At 37.7% G+C, this 20141-nt stretch overlaps 1 protein-coding gene across 2 annotated transcripts in view; it reads left to right on the top strand.

Annotated features, from left to right (window-relative positions):
- Window positions 1–20141, top strand: part of PDZRN4 (PDZ domain containing ring finger 4) — a 391568-nt gene that overhangs the window by 230996 nt on the left and 140431 nt on the right. Inside the window, exon 1 of one of the 2 annotated variants that reach the window (XM_070454565.1) lies at window positions 11270–11582. The exons of the other annotated variant lie outside the window; for it this stretch is intronic. Coding sequence (XP_070310666.1) covers window positions 11514–11582 — 69 coding nt within the window. The 5' untranslated portion in view covers window positions 11270–11513. Of the gene's footprint in view, window positions 1–11269; window positions 11583–20141 lie in introns of those variants that run through there. 2 annotated transcript variants of the gene reach the window in all.

Here is a 20141-nt window from a genome sequence, read left to right as displayed (position 1 = left end):
CTGGTTGGATCTCCTTGCAGTCCAAGGGACTCTCAAGAGTCTTCTCCAACACCATAGTTCAAAAGCCTCAATTTTTCAGTGCTCAGCTTTCTTCAGAGTCCAACTCTCACATCCATACATGACCACTGGAAAAACCATAGCCTTGAGTACTAGATAGAAAAGTAGAGTGTAGACTCAAGTCAAAAAAGAGATAACAAAAAGACATAGAGTGGTATTGACAGAATTGTATTCTCTGCCCCTAGAGCAGGAATGTACTGTTCTATATTGTCTATTGTGTATGTCTGTGCTTGTGGATAGGGGGAGGTAAGCAGAGGGAGAGAGAAAGATATGTAGGTTGCTGGGATACAAGCTTAGTCACTCAATCCTGTTGATTCTTTTGCTATCCCATGGACTGTAGCCAACCAGACTCCACTGTCCATGGGATTCTCCAGGCAAGAATACTGGAGTGTGTTGCCATTTCCTCCTCTAGGGCATCTTCCCAAACCACAGATTGAATCTGAATCTCCTGCAACTCCCGCATTGGCAGGCAGATTCTTTACCACTGTGCCACGTGGGAAACCCATCTGATCTGTAGGTTGAAAGTGAAAGTGAAAATCACCCAGTCCTTTTTTTGACCCCAAGGCCTATACGGTCCATGGAGTTCTCCAGGCCAAAATACTTGAGTGGGTAGCCTTTCCCTTCTCCAGGGATCTTCCCAACCCAAGTCTCCTACATTGCAGGTGGATTCTTTATTGAGGCACTAAGGAAGCCCAACAATACTGGAGTGGGTAGCCTATCCCTTCTCCAGTGGATCTTCCCAACCAAGTAATTGAAACAGGGCCTCCTGCATTGCAGGTGGATTTTTTAACAATTGAGTTATCAGGGAACCCATCTGATTGTAGGTTAGGGACAAGAGAATTGGTGAGAGCTCAATTTTTTAAAAAATCAAAAAATGGGCAGAAGATCTTATACATTTTTCCAATGAAGACATGCAGATGGCCATAAGGCATATGAAAAGATCCTTAACATCACTAATTACCAGAGAAATGCAAATCAAAACTATAATGAGGTGTCATCTAATACTAGGCAGAATGTCCATCATCAGAAAGTCTACAAATAATACATGCTGAAAAGGGTTCAGAGAGAAGGGAATGCTCTAACACTGTTGGTGGGAATGTAAGTTGGTGTAGCTACTATGGAGAACAGTATGGGAACTTCTCAAAAAAACTAAAAGTAGAGTTACCATATGATCCTGCAGTCTCACTCCTGGGCACATATCCAGAGAACATCATAATTAAAAAGAGACATGCACTCCAATGTTTATAGCAGTACTGTTTACAATATCCAGGACATGGAAGCAACCTAAATGTCAGTCGACAGATGAATGGAAAGATGTCATATATAATATATATGACCACACACACACTGGAGTATTACTCAGCCATAAAAATTAATGAAATAATACCATTTACGGCAACATGCATGGACCTAGAAATTATCATACAAGTGAAGTCCTTCAATCAGAGAAACAAAAATATCATAAGGGAAAGAAATGCAAACAGGCAAAATGGTTGTCTGAGGAGGCCTTACACATAGCTGAGAAAAGAGGGAATTGAACAGCATAAAAGAAAAGGAAAGTATACCCATCTGAACCCCAAGTTCCAAAGAATAGCAAGGAGAGATAAGAGAGCCTTCCTTAGTGATCAATGCAAAGAAATAGAGGAAAACAGTAGAATAGGAAAGACTAGAGATCTCTTCAAGAAAATTAGAAATACCAAGGGAACATTTTATGCAAAGATGGGTACAATAAAGGACAGAAATGATATGCACCTAACAGAAGCAGAAGATATTAAGAAGAGGTGGCAAGAATACACAGAGGAACTATACAGAAAAGATCTTAATGACCCAGATAACCATTATGGTGTGATCACTCACCTAGAACCAGACATCCTGGAGTGTGAAGTCAAGTGGGCCCTAGGAAACAGTACTATGAACAAAGCTATTGGAGATGAGGAAATTCCAGCTGAGCTATTTCAAATCCTAAAAGATGATGCTGTGAAAGTGTTGCAGTCAATATGCTAGCAAATTTGGAAAATTCAGCAGTGGCCTCAGAACTGGAAAAGATCAGTTTTCATTCCAATCCCAAAGAAGGGCTATACCAAAGAATGTTCAAACAACTGCACAATTGCACTCATTTCACATGCTAGCATGGAAATGCTCAAAATCCTTCAATCTAGTCTAGTCTAGTCTTTTTTTTTTTCCTAGTCTAGCCTTTAATCTAGTCTTCTACATGAACTGAGAACTTCCAGATGTAGAAGCTGGATTTAGAAAAGGCAGAGGAATCAGAGATCAAATTGTCAACATCTGTTAGATCATACCAGAAGCAAGAGAACTCCAGAAAAATATCTACTTCTGCTTCATTGACAATTCTAAAGCCTTTGACTGTGTGGATCACAACAAACTGTCAAAAATTTTTAGAGAGATGGGAATACCAGACCACCTTGCCTGCCTCCTGAGAAACCTGTACATGGGTCAGGAAACAGCAGTTAGAACCAGACATGGAAGAACAGACTGGTTCTAAATTGGGAAAGGTTTTTCCAGTAGTCATGTATGGATGAGAGAGCTGGACCATTAAGAAGGCTAAGCACCAAAGAATTGATACTTTTGAACTGTAGTATTGGAGAAGACTCTTGAGAGTCCCTTGGACTGCAAGGAGATCAAACCAGTCAATCCTAAATGAAATCAACCCTGAATATTCATTGAAAGGACTGATACTAAAGCTGAAGCTCCAATACTTTGGCCACTTGATGCCAAATGGTGGCTCATTGGAAAAGACCCTGATGCTAGGAAAGATTGAAAGCAGGAGGAGAAGGGGATGGCAGGGGACAAGACTGTTGGATGACATCATCGAGTCAATGGACATGAGTTTGAGCAAACTCTGGTAGATGGTGAAGGACAGGGAAGTCTAGTGTGCTGCAGTCCACGGGGTCACAGAGTCTAACACAACTGAGTGACTGAACAGCTGCAATGATAATTGCTTATATGTGGAACTAAAAAGAAAAAGATGGTACAGATTACCTTACATACAAAGGAGAAGTAGATCCACGGACATGAAAACAAACTTATACGTGTGTGTGATAAGTTGCTTCAGTCGTCTTTGACTCTTTGCAACCTTATTTATTTTTTGAAGTAACTATTGATAATTATTTTCGAACATAGAGATATGACTGAATTACTCTCAATACATGTATTTCCTACTATCATACATATTAAGAAAAAAAGGTATTCTATGTTTGTTGGCACATGTTTAGTGTAGCAATCCCCCATCAGCAGTAGAGTGGAGTAAGGTTATGAAATTTCTTAGATGTATTCAATCTATTTTATGCATCCATGCTTTAGCATAAAACTTGGAACTTAGGAGTTAATTTTAGACTATACTTCTAGTCCTTGGGGAAATTCTTACAGGTCAATGTGCTACAAGCATCACTAGGATGACTTCTTCTAGCCATCTAGGAATTTGCATAATAATGACTATTTCTGAGTAACAGGCAGTATAAAATATTGATTAAGCAGTGGACCCACACTATTTGACTTTGAGTCCTAACTCCTCCATTTACTACTAATATGACCCATTTTCTACCCATGTCAAGAGGAGATAGTCATAGTACTCACCTATGAGAGTTGATATGAGGATTAAAACAAATTAATAACGTATTGTGTCAGAATGACAACTAGTATACCAAAAATGCTAAATAAGTGTTGTCTTATTTTCAAAAGTGTTTAAGAATTATCAGCATTCTCCATGGTGTTCAAAAAATACTGGAAGAAAAAAGAATTTGCTGGCCATTTACTTGGTTACTTTTGTAGAACTAAGAAATGGTGATGGTAGTATTCTGGGAAGCCCTACTTACTATATATGAAGTTATTAGACAGTGTGACATTACCAAGATATGATACCCTGCAGTGTACATAGTCAGTTGGTCTATAGATGATCAAACCAAGAAAGCCAATATTACATTGGGCTAGATTAGTAGCTGCTAAATTCCTCAAAGAACTACCTATTTCACAGCTGTATGAATCTTGCTTCAGATGTGATCATCCCTTTCTTGTACACTTATATCCACATTACTTACACATATGCATTAAGAGAAATAAACACAATATCAGGGTTATTACTCTAAAGGTATTATGTTACATTCTTTACACAGAAAAAGAAATCTTTGTGCTATGTGCTAAATTGCTTCAGTCATGTCTGGACTCTTTGTGACCTTATGGGCTGCAGCCCTCCAGGCTCATCTGTCCATGGAATTCTTCAGGCAAGAATACTGGGGTGGGTTGCTGTGCCCTTCTCCAGGGCATCTTCCTGATGCAAGAGTGGGACCTTAGTTTCTTGCATCTCCTGCACTGGCAGGCAGATTCTTTACCACTGTTACACAAGAAGCTGAAAAACAACCTTTCAGAAGTTGTTGAATGACCAGTTTGTAACTGTACAATAGCAAACAAGTGGACAGAAGTATGACTATGTTTCCATGAAATAAGTTTGAAATAATATAATAGAGATTTATTATGACAGAAAAGTTAGAACTAAGCAGATAACCTGAAAATTGGAAACATCATTATTTTCATAACTACACTACTTGATTACCAGTAACCAATAGGGAAGGGGCTACATCCTAGGTGTCAGATATATTAGACATATGTTATCATTACGATAACTTGCAATAATTGTTTGGTAGATGCTATTATTATCCTTGCTTTAGAGATGAAAATGAAAGAATCAGAGAGGGTTAAAAAATGGTAACTTGCCAACATCACATGGATAGAAATTAGGGAAGCTGGGTCTTGACCCAGGACAGACTCATATAGAACCACCATTGCCCTAACATATACCAGCTACTTCACAGTTTGTGAATCCCTCCTCGTGTATTTTATCCCATTCCATCCTCACAATCAGTCTGCAAGATAAGTATTTGAGTATGTAAGTTGCATAAAGTGACACTGGTGACAGTAACAAAGTTCAAATGGAACTATTCCTCAGAATCCCACACCCTTCCTTTCCATTGGAGTCTAGTCTAATAACTTGCCAGTTCTTGGAGGAGTTCATAAATTGGTCAAGCACTGTTAGTTCCACAAGCAATGATTGTATTGGGTTGGCCAAAAAGTTCATTCAGGTTTCTCCATATGCTATTACGGAAAGACTTTTTGTCCAACCCAATAGATGCAAAATGAAGATGATCAGCTAGTGAACAAATTGTGAAGAGTATGCTTGGTTACATGTTGGTCCTTGGGAGTGTAACTAAGCAAATGGATGTCATGTATGCCCTCTTACCAGAAGCATTTTTGTAAATTCATGTTAGTTAATATTGTATAGTGTTATGGCAAAAAGAACACTGTTTCAGAGCCAAAAGACAAAGGCTCTAGGTTTCCCAGCTTTAGGAATTTCAACATCTAATAATTTCTTTCTTAATAAATAAGGGACAATATATGAAACACTTACTTCAGAAAAATTATAAACATCAAATGAGATGATATGTGATTTTAAACAGCTGGCATTCTTATACCATCAGATGTAAGATAAGTACCCAATAAATACTTGGGGGATAAATAAATGAATATGTAAATAATATGTGAAATAGAGTATAACTTGAAATGCAGACATAGTATGTGTATATATAAATATATATATATATGAAGTGGAAGTCAAAGTTGCTCAGTTGTGTCCAACTCTTGGAGACATCATGGACTATACAGTCCATGGAATTCTCCAGGCCAGAATACTGGAGTGGGTGGCCTTCCCCTCTCCAATATATATATGAGGTAACTGATAAATAACATGTGGTCATACTTTATTTATTTGTGTACCTGGCACAGAAAATTTCATTTCATGGATTCTCAAATTTGTGTTTATAGAATTAAACCAGATTAAATCTATCTTATGCTTATGATTCTTCAATCCTTTGACTTACTGTCCTTGAATAAGCCCTAATGGGGAAAAATGTCACCTGGCAATTAGGTATAGAGACAGAAGCACAAATGTATGTCACTTTGCCAGAATCAGGTCTCTTCCTATATCCCAATCACAGCCATTCATTCACTTTACCTCTATTGCAGACCTGCAGTGTGAAAGACACCCAGGCTACTCTTGATATTTTGAGGAAGTCAAAGATCAATTAACCAACTCATCTCAGGTTGCCCAGGTCTTCTGTTACTGTTGCCCTCACATATCTCATAGTCCAATAGGAGGGGTAAGGCATGTATACAGAAATCCTGTAAGGAAGTGTTGTGTGTCTTGAGATGACTATGGATAAGATGCACTGAGATTTTGCAAGTTGAAGAGATCACTACTTCAATTCCAAGAGTCCAGGGAGGACAGAGCGTTTAAACTGAACCACAATAGCTTGATTTGTGCTTCTGAAGAATAAGCAATATGAGGTAAAGTCTGAGGCAATGGTAGGAAGAGATGGGGACTTATATATAGCTGTTGAGCTTTGCTGGAGCCTGAAAAAAAAGAGGTGTGCACTCCAGAGACCAGTTTGCTGAGGACTATAGTCCTTGTAAGATAGGGAACCTCGAGCTAAAAGCCAGGGAAATCCCAGGATGATTGCCCTTTCTCCTGTGCACTCAGGGAACACAGCCAATGACTGGTTATACAGGAGTTTTAGTTCATTGAAGGTACTTAGCTGTGACATATTAAAATTTTTTCAGTTGTTTGATGATGATTACATTTTTTAACTGCAATTCACTTTCATTATTTCAAGCTGTATCTATCTTTTAAAGGTGTATTCATTCTCTCCTTTTCTCTCTCTACCTTCCACCTTTATTTCAGCACTTTCAAGGGCTAACCTTCATTTCCTGTCATCAAGATCATATGAACATATTGATGTAGCTCTAGCTTCCTCTACAAGAGAGAGAGAGCTCAGCAAATTAGGTATCAAGTTCAACCACAGAATTTGTAAGTGGAGAACTGAGTTCAGATCTCTTTACTTGGTTTGACCTTGAGCAAGCCCCTGTCTCCCTGAGCCTCAGCTTCTTTGTCTATATGATTGAATATAAGATATTAAACTTGAGAAAATGTTATGCCGGTAAACGTCTACTCAAAAGTCCCCAAATATATCCCTAAAATAAACGCAAGATTGAGACCAAGAAGGAAATTTGTACTCTAGGTGTCAAGACAGATAGTCAGCAGAGTTAGAAGATCCACACATGACTGTGGCAAGGATAGACAGAGGGTCTGAGAGTGGACTTACCTGCTGAACATCCACATGTGCATAGGAGAAACAATACCAGTCTTTGCAAAGGTAATAGAGAAACTGTCATCTGCAACTGATGGCAGCTGCCATAGACTCAAGGACATGGTGACTCAAAACAGTCACATTCAGACTGTCCCTCTCTCTCTTATTTGGGACTGCAACTGTGTACTGCATTGACCACTGGGGATGGGACATAGGTGTAGCCTCTTTGATAAGTAATTTTAAAAATGTCTTGTGAATGTAGCAAAAATATAGGAAGCACATAAAACAAAGTCCTATTAAATAAATTATAATGCAACCACCTAGTAAAACTACTACCCAGATTAGGAGTTAGAACTTTGTTAGCCATGCTGAGACTTTCTGATGTCCCCTCCTAAACACAGTCCCCTTTCTCCCCCTAAAGAGTAACCACCCTCTTGACTTTTTTTGGTAATCCTTTTCTTACTTATATTTACCATTTTATCACCCAAATTATTTGCATATACAAAATATAGTTTAGTAATGTTGGTTTATAAAGTGTCTTTAAGTGTCTTTATAGACTTTCTAGCCATCATATCTCCCTACTCTTCCTCCCCACCTCTCTCTCTCAGAAACTGAAATATGTATTTACGTTGTTACCCACAATCTGAATTTGGTTGAGTGCATCCCTGTGGCATAATTTAACATACTCCCACATTCCATGTAATTTTCTCACTTTGGGAAAAACTTGCTTTTGGAAAGATGTCATTTTCTTCTATCAGGTATACAATATCTAGTTATTTCCTAAGTGTATGCATGCTTGTGTCATGTCAGCAGCCATTAATTCTTAGCACTAGGCCCATTAAATAATTAAGGGCTGCATGGCGTGGGCATGCTCTATCATTCCTTGGTGTTCACTGGCATAATTCTATAATGAAAATTATTTCTTTCATGTACTATTTAGTCAAGTAGTACAGTTTGGTGACCCAGACAGTAAAGAATCCACCTGCAAAGGAGGAGGCCCAGGTTCCATCCCTGGGTCAGGAAAATCCCCTGGAGAAGGGAATGGTGACCCACTCTAGTATTCTAGCCTGGAGAATTCCATGGACAGAGAATACTGGTTGGCTACAGTCCGTGGAGTCACAAAGAGTTGGACACAACTGAGCACCTAACACACACTCACATGGTTTATATAGGAAAAGCAAGAGAAATGCTGGATTCCTTCTTTTCAGTTACTTCTCACCTAACTGTCTGATATATCAGCCCAGATCTTGATGAAAATGACTCTTATTTTGAATATCACTGCATTTGAAGGGAGTAAACTAACACACATTAAAGGCAATTAAAATAACTATATCTTGAAATATATACTCAACATATTTTTTATACTTTGATGAATCTTTTAATAATATTTGAGAAGTTAAATTATTATTATTAATAATAAGTATTATATATTATTATTATATTATATATTATCATATGTTATTAACTATCTATTCTCTGCTTATTTTAACTCATAATATCCCATATTGTTACTGTCCAAGACAGATAATATCTAATCCATTCGCCTTGTTAAAACATTGTTTGGATTAACTCACTTGTCACTGTTTGCTTCAACCTTATACTCTAATACGAGATTTCACAGTTCAGTCATTGGAAAAAAATCTAACACTCATTCTCTATTGAAATTTAGAGAATTTTAGAATCATAGCTCTCCTTTTTTATAAATCGCCTTTTAATTTTGGAGGGAGAACCTGTTAGGAGCAAAAGATAGACTCTTCGAAGGTACCAGAGTCAAGAGCATTATTTAATAAGTGAAGGAAGAAGCTACACTTGCTTCCTGAGAAAGATATTAAATAACAGAAATAGAAATGAATAAAGAAAACAGTCAAGAAAAATTGCTGAAAGAATAACTCTAATTTGAAATTTCTTACTTCATTGTTCACTCTTTACTTTTCTATGATGAAGAAAATATTTTTTAAGGCTGTGATTGTTTCAATTTTCTTTACAAACCAACTACAAAATATTATAAGAAAAGTCCAGTAAGCAACCATAGCTTCAATAATTGTTTCCTACTTAGCTTTCAAAACTTTTTGCATAATAAAGACTTTTATCAGTAGAGGAAAAAAACATTTTCATTTATAGATGAGTGAACCATCCTTGCCTTATTGCATTCTAATTCCTTGATTTGACTTTTCAAAGGACGGTATTTAAACATCTGAGAGTCATGAGTTTTATCTCAACTCGGCAGTATAGAATTCTTCAAAAAATAGTCAACATTTGCTTTGAGTATGTAATCTCTTGAATAAGAACACTTCATGGGAAGTGGTATAGAGACTCAAAGAATATTAAACTTTAAAAAGCATCTAACATATATATTTTACAATTGACCTAAGGAGGTTTCATGTGTGACCACCATTGACTTTCATAAAGGTTCCCCTCAAATACTTCCTTGATTATATCCTTTTCATAAAGGAATCAAAATAATTAATATTTCCTACAAGTGGTTTCTAATTTACAGGAAGTCCTGGTAAACTTTGTTCACAAGCAGGTCCTCAATTATGATGCTGCTTCGTGTGGTTCTCTTAGCTTGGCTTTCATCCAGGCTGTTAGGTGAAATTAGGCCCAGAAAATCGGATTATTACATCCCAAGGGAAATGACTGATAAGCAGCAGATGATTGCTCATCTCCTGGCTCCTTGCTGGTGTTGAGGTGTTGCTAGTTACAAAGCCAATTTGTTAACAATTAGTACTCATTAGAATCATTTCCTGTTATCGATTCTAAACATTTGACAAAGCACTTTTAGGAAATTGGACCCCCAAAAGTAGCTATCCATAAGAGTTGAGCAATTAAAAGTCTTCAGGATCCAAAGTAATTCCTAACCAGAGTCATCAGTTTCCAAGTAATTATTTTTGCTTTGAAACCCACCTGCTATCCTGTCCAGTTTAAAGATGTGCTGGTACAAGTACATACTTCTTAATTAGCACAGGTTGTGGATAACTCAGTATAGAAACAAAAGGAATTTTCTTTTATTATTATTATCTACTTTAGCTATTTGTAGTATATCTTTAAGGGACAAAAAAATGCCAGCTTGCAATGCCACATATATATTGTGAGTGTGTGAAATTAAATGCATTACTTCTATTATCTAAGCATCTAAGCTTAGTTTTTATTTCTGTGTTCACCTTTGTATTTTATGAACTCTAAATATAGAATCATAAATGGAGTCATTGTGCATTACATTAGAATTTAGATATTACCAGTGTCAGCTTTCTGAAATATTATATATGACTTTAATAAAATTAGCATAAATACTATATGCATTTGAAATTTTTCTCAGAAAAGGCATTGTATTTATCTAATTTTTAAATATAGATCTGCATGTATTATAAGGCTGCATATTTATAGTCAATGATATACCCTATATCCATTTAGGATATTTATTATCTGTACAAGTATATCTACTGATACTTGCTTAAATGTTCTTTATTTAGACTAAGAAAATATGCCTTATTTCCTCCCTCTTAAGTAATGGCTTTACATGTGAACTATTCAGTTATTTTTGTAGGATTAGAATTAAGATTCTGAATGCCACCCCCATCTTCTATTCCTCACCCACATCATTCCCCAAATATTCCTTTGCCTCTATGTTTATTTTATAAATTTGAGTAATTTCTCCTATTCATCTTCCCCTACACTTAATAATGCCAAAAATATTTTTTCTAATTGTGGAAAAACATGAAGATGTGAATTAAGTGTAATATTTCTGTTTCTGAATTTCTTATTCCCATATTAAAAGCTTACGTCAGTGGAGAAATTAAGTGTATGTTCTTTGAAATGCCCTAAGCTCAACCCCTCTATCCTTAATAAACAGAGATGGTATTGACACAAGTGAATTTTGTTTAACCACACTACATTTGCTTCTTAATTAGTGAATATTCATCTGTCATCAGCAGCAGCTATGACACCCCTCCCTGCTAACATGTTCTGTCATAAATAATCAATGAGGCACTATTAATATTCATGAGCTGGAATCTGTGTAGTCATGTGCAGTGATGCAGAGACAGGGGGAGTGTTGCCACGAACTGACTGGAAACTCTGTGTGTGTATCCGTGAGTGCAAGATACTTAGAGCAAGCGAAGAAGAGCATGCTGCCACACACCACCCCGGCTTGTGCTTCCAGCTCACAGCGGTCTGTCTGTGTTTCTGGACCGAAGTGACTGATGAGACACAGTAGTCAAGTCTGGAGGGTGATTCCCTTTCAGTTCACTTGCCTCTCAGTTCTGGGGAAATTAGAAGATTTGCTCTCTCTCTCTGCTTCTTAGAATGGGCTGCAATTTGTGCACTTTTCAGAAAAGAGAGGAACACTACAAACTGCTCTATGAAGTTTCCCAGGTGAGTGCAGGGTCTGTTACCAGCAACTAAACAGCCAGGCTTTGTGTTTGTCTGAAAAATGGTCAAGGAACTATGGCTAGCTTTATTTTTCCTTTCTGTAGATTTCAGAATTAAGGGCAGCCTTGCGAGCTGGGGGCTTTTTATTTTGGTTTGCGGTGGCAGTTTTCAGCTTCCTTGCCACTCCCCCTTCAGATGACTTCCCGTGGGATTCTTTTTAACATTTTTTTGTATCTACTGCCAAGATGTCAATCAAGTAAAAGGAGTAACACTGAGATCCATGTCTGTAATATTTTGAAACCCCTCTTTCATTTTGGAATAATGTTGACATTTGAAAATCAAATGTATCATTGTCTGCATAAATATTGGGATTTAATAGGTCTGTGAACTCAGTTATTTTGAATAGACAGGAAAAGTTTCTTGCCAAATCTTGTTAGTCAGAGGAATTATTTGATTAATTTGGAATTTGTGCTTTGGTTTAAGAGGAAGACCTGGTATATTTGTATTTTATGAAAAAAGTACTTGCTCTGTCTTGGCTTAAAAAAAGGAGATAAAGGAATTTTCTTATCACTTGTACTTGGATTCTTTTTATTATTTTGTGTCTGTTTAAGCCCTCAAAATTAATTTCAAAAGCTTATTACAATATTTGTATTATAATAAAAAGGGAAAACTGTGTCCCTTTTCAGATGTCTCTTTAATATCTGAGGGCTTTTTAGAATAAAAATAAGAAAATGATATTCAAGCCTTCAGAGTTTCACAGAGTTCTATTAATTCACCATTTTATTTAGGCAGGATTCTCTGGGGGTATATGAAGTCCAAATTTCTTGTCTGGCAAAATAAAGTTTATTTCTCCCTCTGGTTTGTCCCAGATGTGACATGCTACTACTTTTGTTTTTAGATGATATTGCTGATGAAAGACGATGTTTGGGATGTTGGCGGTCTATGGGCACAGCAGTAGCCAAGTGCCCACTGCCTACTGGTTCCCTCAGACTTGCCCCTGACGTGATTCGTTTCACAGTGGGCTAATTACAAAGTGGATTTGCTACACATGAAACAGCCTCCTCAGTTGCTATGTTAATGCACATTTTCATGGTAATGTGATCAGAGGCTCATTAGCCAGTTTCCAAAATGATCCTTTGCATTAATTAAATATAAAAATGACTCCTTTATCACCGTAGAGAGGAAAAAGAAGATTAACATTGTTAATTACACCAGGGGCAATACCTTTTGCTTTGGTTTTTGTTTTTTTTTTTTTTTTTAACTATAAACTTGCAAACCCAGGCTAGAATCATCTTCATTCCTAGATAAGCTTTCATTTGCTTCAACTCATGAAAACAGTCTCTAGGTGGAACACTTCCCTTTAGTTTGGTTTGTTGGAGTTTGAGTTCTACTATTGTTTTTCTTTAGGTGGTGGAGGAGCAGGGGAGTGGATTAATCAATCTATTATTTTTCTGAATTACTATATTGACATAAAAGTATAATATGAAGGAAGTGGTAGGTGGCATCCTACCTGATTATGCCTGGGTTAAGCTGTTTATCTTCTGCTAAGAAATCAAGCCAGATTTCTGCATCCAGAAAGGATGACTGTGTTTGTTAAGGAGGCTTTGTTATAGGATTTTAAAGTGCTTGTCTGTGAGTTTTGCTTTTAAGTGCTTCCTAAATCTTGAGAAAATAGACAAGTCATACTCTCTATTGCCTCTACCTGTATTCCTTCATATATTTATTTTGTTTTCTCTTCTCCTGAGTTGCAGTACTTACGATCTTTAATAAAGAGGGTGAAAATGAAGTATTAGCTTCCATTTAACGGGCTTTTATTAGATAAGTTAAAACTCCAGCTTAAAGATCTTGTGTGTGTTTTCCAAGGGGAGCCCTCCTACAGTTTGTCCCTAGCTTTGTGCTCTATTTTACTGAGTTAATGGAATAGATAAGATATCAAAGGAAACCAGTGATAGGCTCATATAATACACTGGAGCCCCATGTGGTGCTGCAAACTAGCTTCTATTTTTATTTGGAGTAGTGGCAGCCCAGAGCACACGTGAGAGTGAATATGTTCTTAACCAGGTGTTCACGAGAGTACACATGGGTGCCCCCAGAAGAGAGGATACTATTTGCAAAAGTGACTGGGGATTGGAAACCTGCATATTTCTAACTGGTATATTAAAATCAAATTAGCTCACACAAACATCAACACCTGATGGTCCAAATCATGTGTATTTATTTATAGATTTGTAATTCTTAAGTCACCTGATTTATTGTTCATTTTTTTATTTTATTTCTTACAAAGCTAAGGCAAATTAAAGTTTAACAGGGGTGTGAAAATTTAAGACTAGCCATGAATACTACATACATGACCAAAATGATTATTTCTCTGTAAGAGTCATTATGACAATGAACTTTTTCTCATTTTCACTCTATAATTCTAGATTTTGCTGTTTGATAACATGGGCTACATAGAATTCAGTTTCAGATTTGTAACCACCGTAAACAAAAATAAATGTGTTCACTGAGGAGTCTAGTGAAATAGTCAGAATAAGGTATATAGGTGTGAAGTGTGGTCAAGTTTAAATTTGGTTAATGTTTTTTGTTCATACAGAGGAGCTAGGACTTTCAGCAGACGGAAGAAAGGAAATGTTGCCTCAAGAAAATTATTTTCATCTGAAGTTGGGCCAGTCCAGCTTCAGTATGAAAACAGATGCAAGAATCTAGGGTTTGTGTAGATCTAGTAACCTTCACACCAAGCAATTTTCATGCATCTGTTAACTTTATATGTGTCAGGGACACAATTGTTATCTGCAGTGATTTATTCAAAGTAGGTTATTTATTAACCTATTAGGAATTAATAAGCGGCCAATTTGCACAATGCCATTCTATTGACACAGATTAAATTGCCTGTTTTGAATTAATCTGATTGAAAGCCAGTTGGATCAAGAGAGCTACAGTAGCTTGTTAGATGTTTATGACCTAAAACCAGATTTATTTCTGACGGAGATTTTATGGTAATACCTAACTTTGTTGAGTTCTTAGTTTAACTTTCCATACATAAATTGAATGTAACTTTTTGATTGATTAAATAATGCAAATGATCAATGGAATGTTTATTGGTATTGAATAATGTGAAAATGTGAGCAGATATGGACTAGTTTGGCACAACTAGGAGGCCTCCCCCATGCACCCATGAACTACTCTCCTAAGCTGAAACAGAACCTGCGTTGATAGTAACACAGCTACAGTACTGACCGCAGCTAACAGTGGGCACTTGCTTTATTTTAGGCACTGTGCTGGGCGCTGTTTCCCTAAGCACTGTCTCATTTAATCCTCACAAAATCCCAACAAGAAGTTATAGGATAGCATCCCCTGATTGTTAAATATGTTTGTCTCATTTGTTCTACAGTGAGTTCTTCAATCTTGTGTAATCTCCCTTCTCTAGTGACTGTCCCCTATTCCTCACAAATTTATTTTGTTTCATACCACATAAACCCAACTTGTAATGTCAACCTCTTTACCCAAACACCATCCTTTCCCCCATATTCCTCAGTGCTAGTGAAGGTCTCAACATACTTCTTGCTATCAGTGAAACTCAAAAATACTGAATTAAAATAGGCACTTCCTCATCCACAATGAACTTCTGGTTATTTTATTTCTACACATTCTGCTGCATCAATCCCTGCCTTCCCACAATCACAGTTCCTTTTGTTAACTGTCTGTGATGTCATGGTAATAACTTTCCACTTAGAATTTGTCAATGTGTCAGCCTACTCTGATCGTGTTGCTAAACCCATATTTCTAGAAAGTATTCAGTGGCTCCCAATTAATATACAATGCAGTAAATCTTCTCATTCCAATATATTCAAGGACCTCCTAAGTTGGCACTAGGTTCCTTACTGGCTTTCTCTTTCACTGATCTTCCCCCCAATGCAATTTATAATCTATCTAGACCAATGATTTTACTTTTCTCTCCAAGTTGATATCCAGACTTAGACCCTTGTAACTGAGTTTTCTTTCAGCCTCGATGGATGCCCCCTCCATCCCACCACTATCTATCTTCTTCCATCACTAGCTATTCACATCCTGCCCCTTTGGCTTCAATATCTCTTTGGGCAGAGAGCTTTTTGTGGTTATTATTATTTTTTTTAATCTATATCTTCCCACCTTGGAACTCTCATAGCATTTTGCTTGCACTATTTTGAGTTTCTTTCTTTTTTAGATATTCTTCTGTCTGGTATTATAGTTAAGTGTGTGTAACTGACTTGTGTGTTCCTGGAATGCAGGTTAGGGGCTTGACTGTCCTTTAACCCCCACGCTGCCAGCAGACGCTCACTGAGTTCCACCATGCTGCCCTGAATGACACAGCCTCTCCCCATCAACAGCTTCTGATGAAGGACCACATCACTCTTTCTTCCCCTCTGCCCCACACTTAGCAGCTGTGTAACAGCTTAATAACTTAGTAACTTAGTAACACACTTAGTAACAGTCACCTAGTACATGTATTTGAGGGTACAGTTAGGTCAATTACTTTTTTCAGTCTCAGAAATTTATTTTGGGAAATAGGCCATTATTAAAGGGATTAGAATGCAGAAGGAGAAATAGAAAGAGAGGAGGGCTTAAGTAGATTGGTGAGCTTGAGGGTCTGTGTTTCACCAGATCTACAAAGACCAAATATGCTGAAAGAATCAGAAAAACCTGAGAAATAAAGCACATGACTCATGAGAAAGAGAAAAGAATAAACAGCAGGTCTGCAGAGTGGCCTCATTTCCCCAGTTCCAGGACATTTCTATAACAGATTCTCCATTTATTTTAATTTTCTCAAATGTGTCTATTCTTTACAGTCAGAGGAATAAACGAGGACACATCACAATAATGTCTTACCTTTGTCAACTACTCAGCAGCTGCCTTAAACTCTAGCTGTTCAGTTCAATAAACTATTTTCAGTAAGCTTTGATTGCCTGATATGTGCCTAGTCCTCATCTTTTCCATGTCGGGATTCAACGACAGATGTGGCAGTCGTTTCTACGCACTATGGTAGTAGAAAAAAAAACACATAAGCAGAGAATTTTCACGTGGTGTGATAAGTGAAGATGTTGAATTAAGAGAGATGTTGGCAGACTTCTAGAGGAGTACCCAGGGACTCGACAGGGAGGATTGGAGGTTTGGGAGAGGGGGATGATAAGGGAGAGGAAATCAAAGAAATGAAAGGATAAAGAAGTCCATGGAGGTGGCAAACAAGTGCTGGGTGTGAATGGACCTGGAGGAGGGGAGCTACGAGGGACGAGTGTTACTTAAACCTCAAGTGGCAGGCTTCAGACCATGGCCTGAGATGTGGGCCAGACCAGACTTTGGAGAGTATCCCATGTCCCAGGATTTTGTCTGTTGGTTTGTTTTTAAAGAGGGAGAATTCACTGATAGGAGTTAAGAGTGTAGACTTGGCTGTGGTGTGTATCTGGGACATTGGGTTTGACTACTGCAGCAAGACTACAATTGAGACTGATTCGGAGGCTGTTGCAAAGAGTTCGATCAGAGAAGCCAATGGCACCCCACTCCAGTACTCTTGCCTGGAAAATCCCATGGACGGAGGAGCCTGGTGGGCTGCAGTCCATGGGGTCGCAAGGAGTCGGACACGACTGAGTGACTTCACTTTCACTTTTCACTTTCATGCATTGGAGAAGGAAATGGCAACCCACTCCAGTGTTCTTGCCTGGAGAATCCCAGGGACAGGGGAGCCTGGCGGGCTGCCGTCTATGGGATCACAGAGTCGGACACGACTGAAGCGACTTAGCAGCAGCAGCAGTGAAGAGTTCGATAGTGCAAGAAATCATTTAAAAAACAAGGACAGGAATGAGGCACTGAGAAGGTGAATTCATTAGATTTCTGGCTTGAGAGATCAGGGAAGTCTTCCTAAATTTATAGAAAAAATAAGAGAAGGAAGTAAGTTCTGGGAAGAGGAGAGAAGGCCATTGATCTCACCATGAGCTGTCCAAGAAATGCTTGCAGACAGTGAATATTCAAAGTAAAACTTGGTATATATGTGTTTGGTGAATGATATCACCCAAAAAGATGTGAAAAGTGAGGAGAAAAACTGAACAGTGAGGAGAGTTGTGAACCAAGAATATAAAATTGAGGAACACAAAAAGGAGAAGAAAGAAAAGGTGATAAAGTGAAATCGCTATAGCATGAGAATGAAGACCAGCAGAAAGTTGTGGGAGAAGCCAAACAGAGAGGGTGTTTTAAAACGAGCAGTCAACATTTTCAAACTGGTTAAGAACTGCAGTGTCTTTGGATTTGAGAATATGTGGTGCGCTACCTGGGTGCCTCTTCAGGACTTGCTGTCCCAGCTGCTAAAAGTGCTGTCCGCTCCTCAGGGACTGTCTTATCTGCAGAGAGGCCCTCGGCCAAGGTTACTCCTCTCTCAGAACTCAACCCACCCAATGACAGATGGATGCACATGTACCCGAGCCTGGGCATCTCAGCCTGAACTGGAACCCTCTGAAAGGCAACTCCAGCTCCAGAGCTCCCTGCAGCTGTTGTTGAGCCTGCACCCTAGTTTGGTTCGCCTTCTGCCCAATTCTGCTTCCTTCTCCTCCTCCCTTCCACAAAAGGAATGCTCCTTAGAAAGCACCTTTACCACTAAATTCTGTTCCTTGTTAGCTTCCTGGAGAACCTAACCTGGAGAGAGGTCAGTGGTGACAATTACAGAGCATCTTAGTAAAGAAATGTGGACAAAATTCAGAAAGTGGATTTTGGAATTTTTCAAGAGGACTATTTCTGAAAATTGATAGTGAAAATTCCTTGCACAGCAGGCAATCACTGTTTTGTATATTCATTTTATATGGATAGATTTTTACATAATGAATTTTCACAAGTCATTTATTAGGTATTTAACTATTAAATGACTGGTTGTGGTGGTGGTTTAGTCACTCAGTTGTGTCTGACTCTTGTGACCCAATGGACTGTAGTCCACTGAGCATCTCTATCCATGGGATTTTCCAGGTAAGAATACTGGAGTGGGCTGCCATTTCCTTCTCCAGGGCATCTTCCTGACTCACGGATCAAACCCATGTCTCCTGCATTGCAAGGTCATTCTTTATCATTGAGCCACCAGGGAAACCCATTCAATGATTAAGGGGAGAAAAATCCATAGTGTAAGGCCTCTTCTTGAGTACCTAGTGATTCAATTATTTTTTTGTTAAATGATTAAGAAAAATGAAAAAAAAAATTAAATCACTCGGTACTCAACAAGAGCCCCTAAACTATGGATCTATGAAGGATTCTGTTCTTGAAATGTTTATAATTCGTGAAGGAAAGGTAAGCAGTTTGCCCAGAACAGGCTCTGTCGCAATCACTGTTTTCTGTTAGTCCATCTTGAGTATACACCATCAGAATTTTAGGTACTATTCTTTTCTTAAAATTTTTATATAGTTGATTTACAATTTTATTTTAATTTCAGGTGTGTGGCAAAGTGACTCAGTTATACATATCCATATATCCACTCTTTTCTTATATTCTTTCCCCACATAGGCCATTACAGAATATTGAATAGAGTTCCCTGTGCTATATGTCAGGTTCTTGTTAGTTTATTTTATATATGGTAGTGTGTATACATCAATCCCAGTCTCCCAATTTATCCCTTCCCGTTTTATCCCTGGTAATAATGTTTGTTTTCTACATCCGTGACTCTATTTCTGTTTTGTAAATAAGTTAATTTGTATGCTTTTATTTTATTTATTTATTTTTTTATTAGTTGGAGGCTAATTACTTTACAACATTGCAGTGGTTTTTGTCATACATTGAAATGAATTAGCCATGGATTTACATGTATTCCCCATCCCGGTCAATTTGTATGCTTTTAAAAGATTCTGCATATAAGCAATATCATACAATATTTGTCTTTCTGTGTCTGACGTTTCCCTAAGTATGATAATCTCTTGGCCCGTCCATATTGCTGTAAATGGCATTATTTCATTCACTTTTGGCTGAGCAATACTCCACTGTATATTTATAACACATCTTCTTTATCCATTCCTCTGTCAGTAGACATCAGGTTGCTTCCATGTTCTGACTATTGTAAATAGTGCTGCAATGAATGCTGGAGTGCATGTACTTTTTCAAATTATGGTTTTCTCTGGGCATATGCCCAAGAGTGAGATTGCTGAGTCATATGGTAGCTCTATTTTTAATTTTTAAGGAACCTCTGTACTGTTCTCTATAGTAGCCATACCAATTTACATTCTTACCAATAGTATAAGAGGGTTCCCTTTTCTTTTCATGCACTCAAGCATTTATTGCTTATAGATGATGGCCATTCTGATTGGTATAGGGTGATACCTCATCATAGTTTTGATTTACAATTAGTGATGTTGAGCATCTTTTTGTGTGCTTTTTGGCTATGTGTACATCTTCTTTGGAGAAATGTCTATTTAGATTTCCTGCCCCATTTTTTAAATTGGGTTTATTGTTTATATTAAGTTGTGTGAGCTCTTTGTATATTTTAGAGATTAATCCCTTGCCAGTTGCTTGGTTGCAAATATTTTCTCATATTCTGATGGCTTCCTTTTTGTTTTGTTTATG

Source organism: Odocoileus virginianus, chromosome 24, assembly GCF_023699985.2.
Source record: "Odocoileus virginianus isolate 20LAN1187 ecotype Illinois chromosome 24, Ovbor_1.2, whole genome shotgun sequence".
Lineage (NCBI taxonomy): Eukaryota > Metazoa > Chordata > Mammalia > Artiodactyla > Cervidae > Odocoileus > Odocoileus virginianus.
The sequence above is the reverse complement of the archived record's forward strand: the minus strand, read 5'-3'. Positions and strand labels throughout refer to the sequence as shown.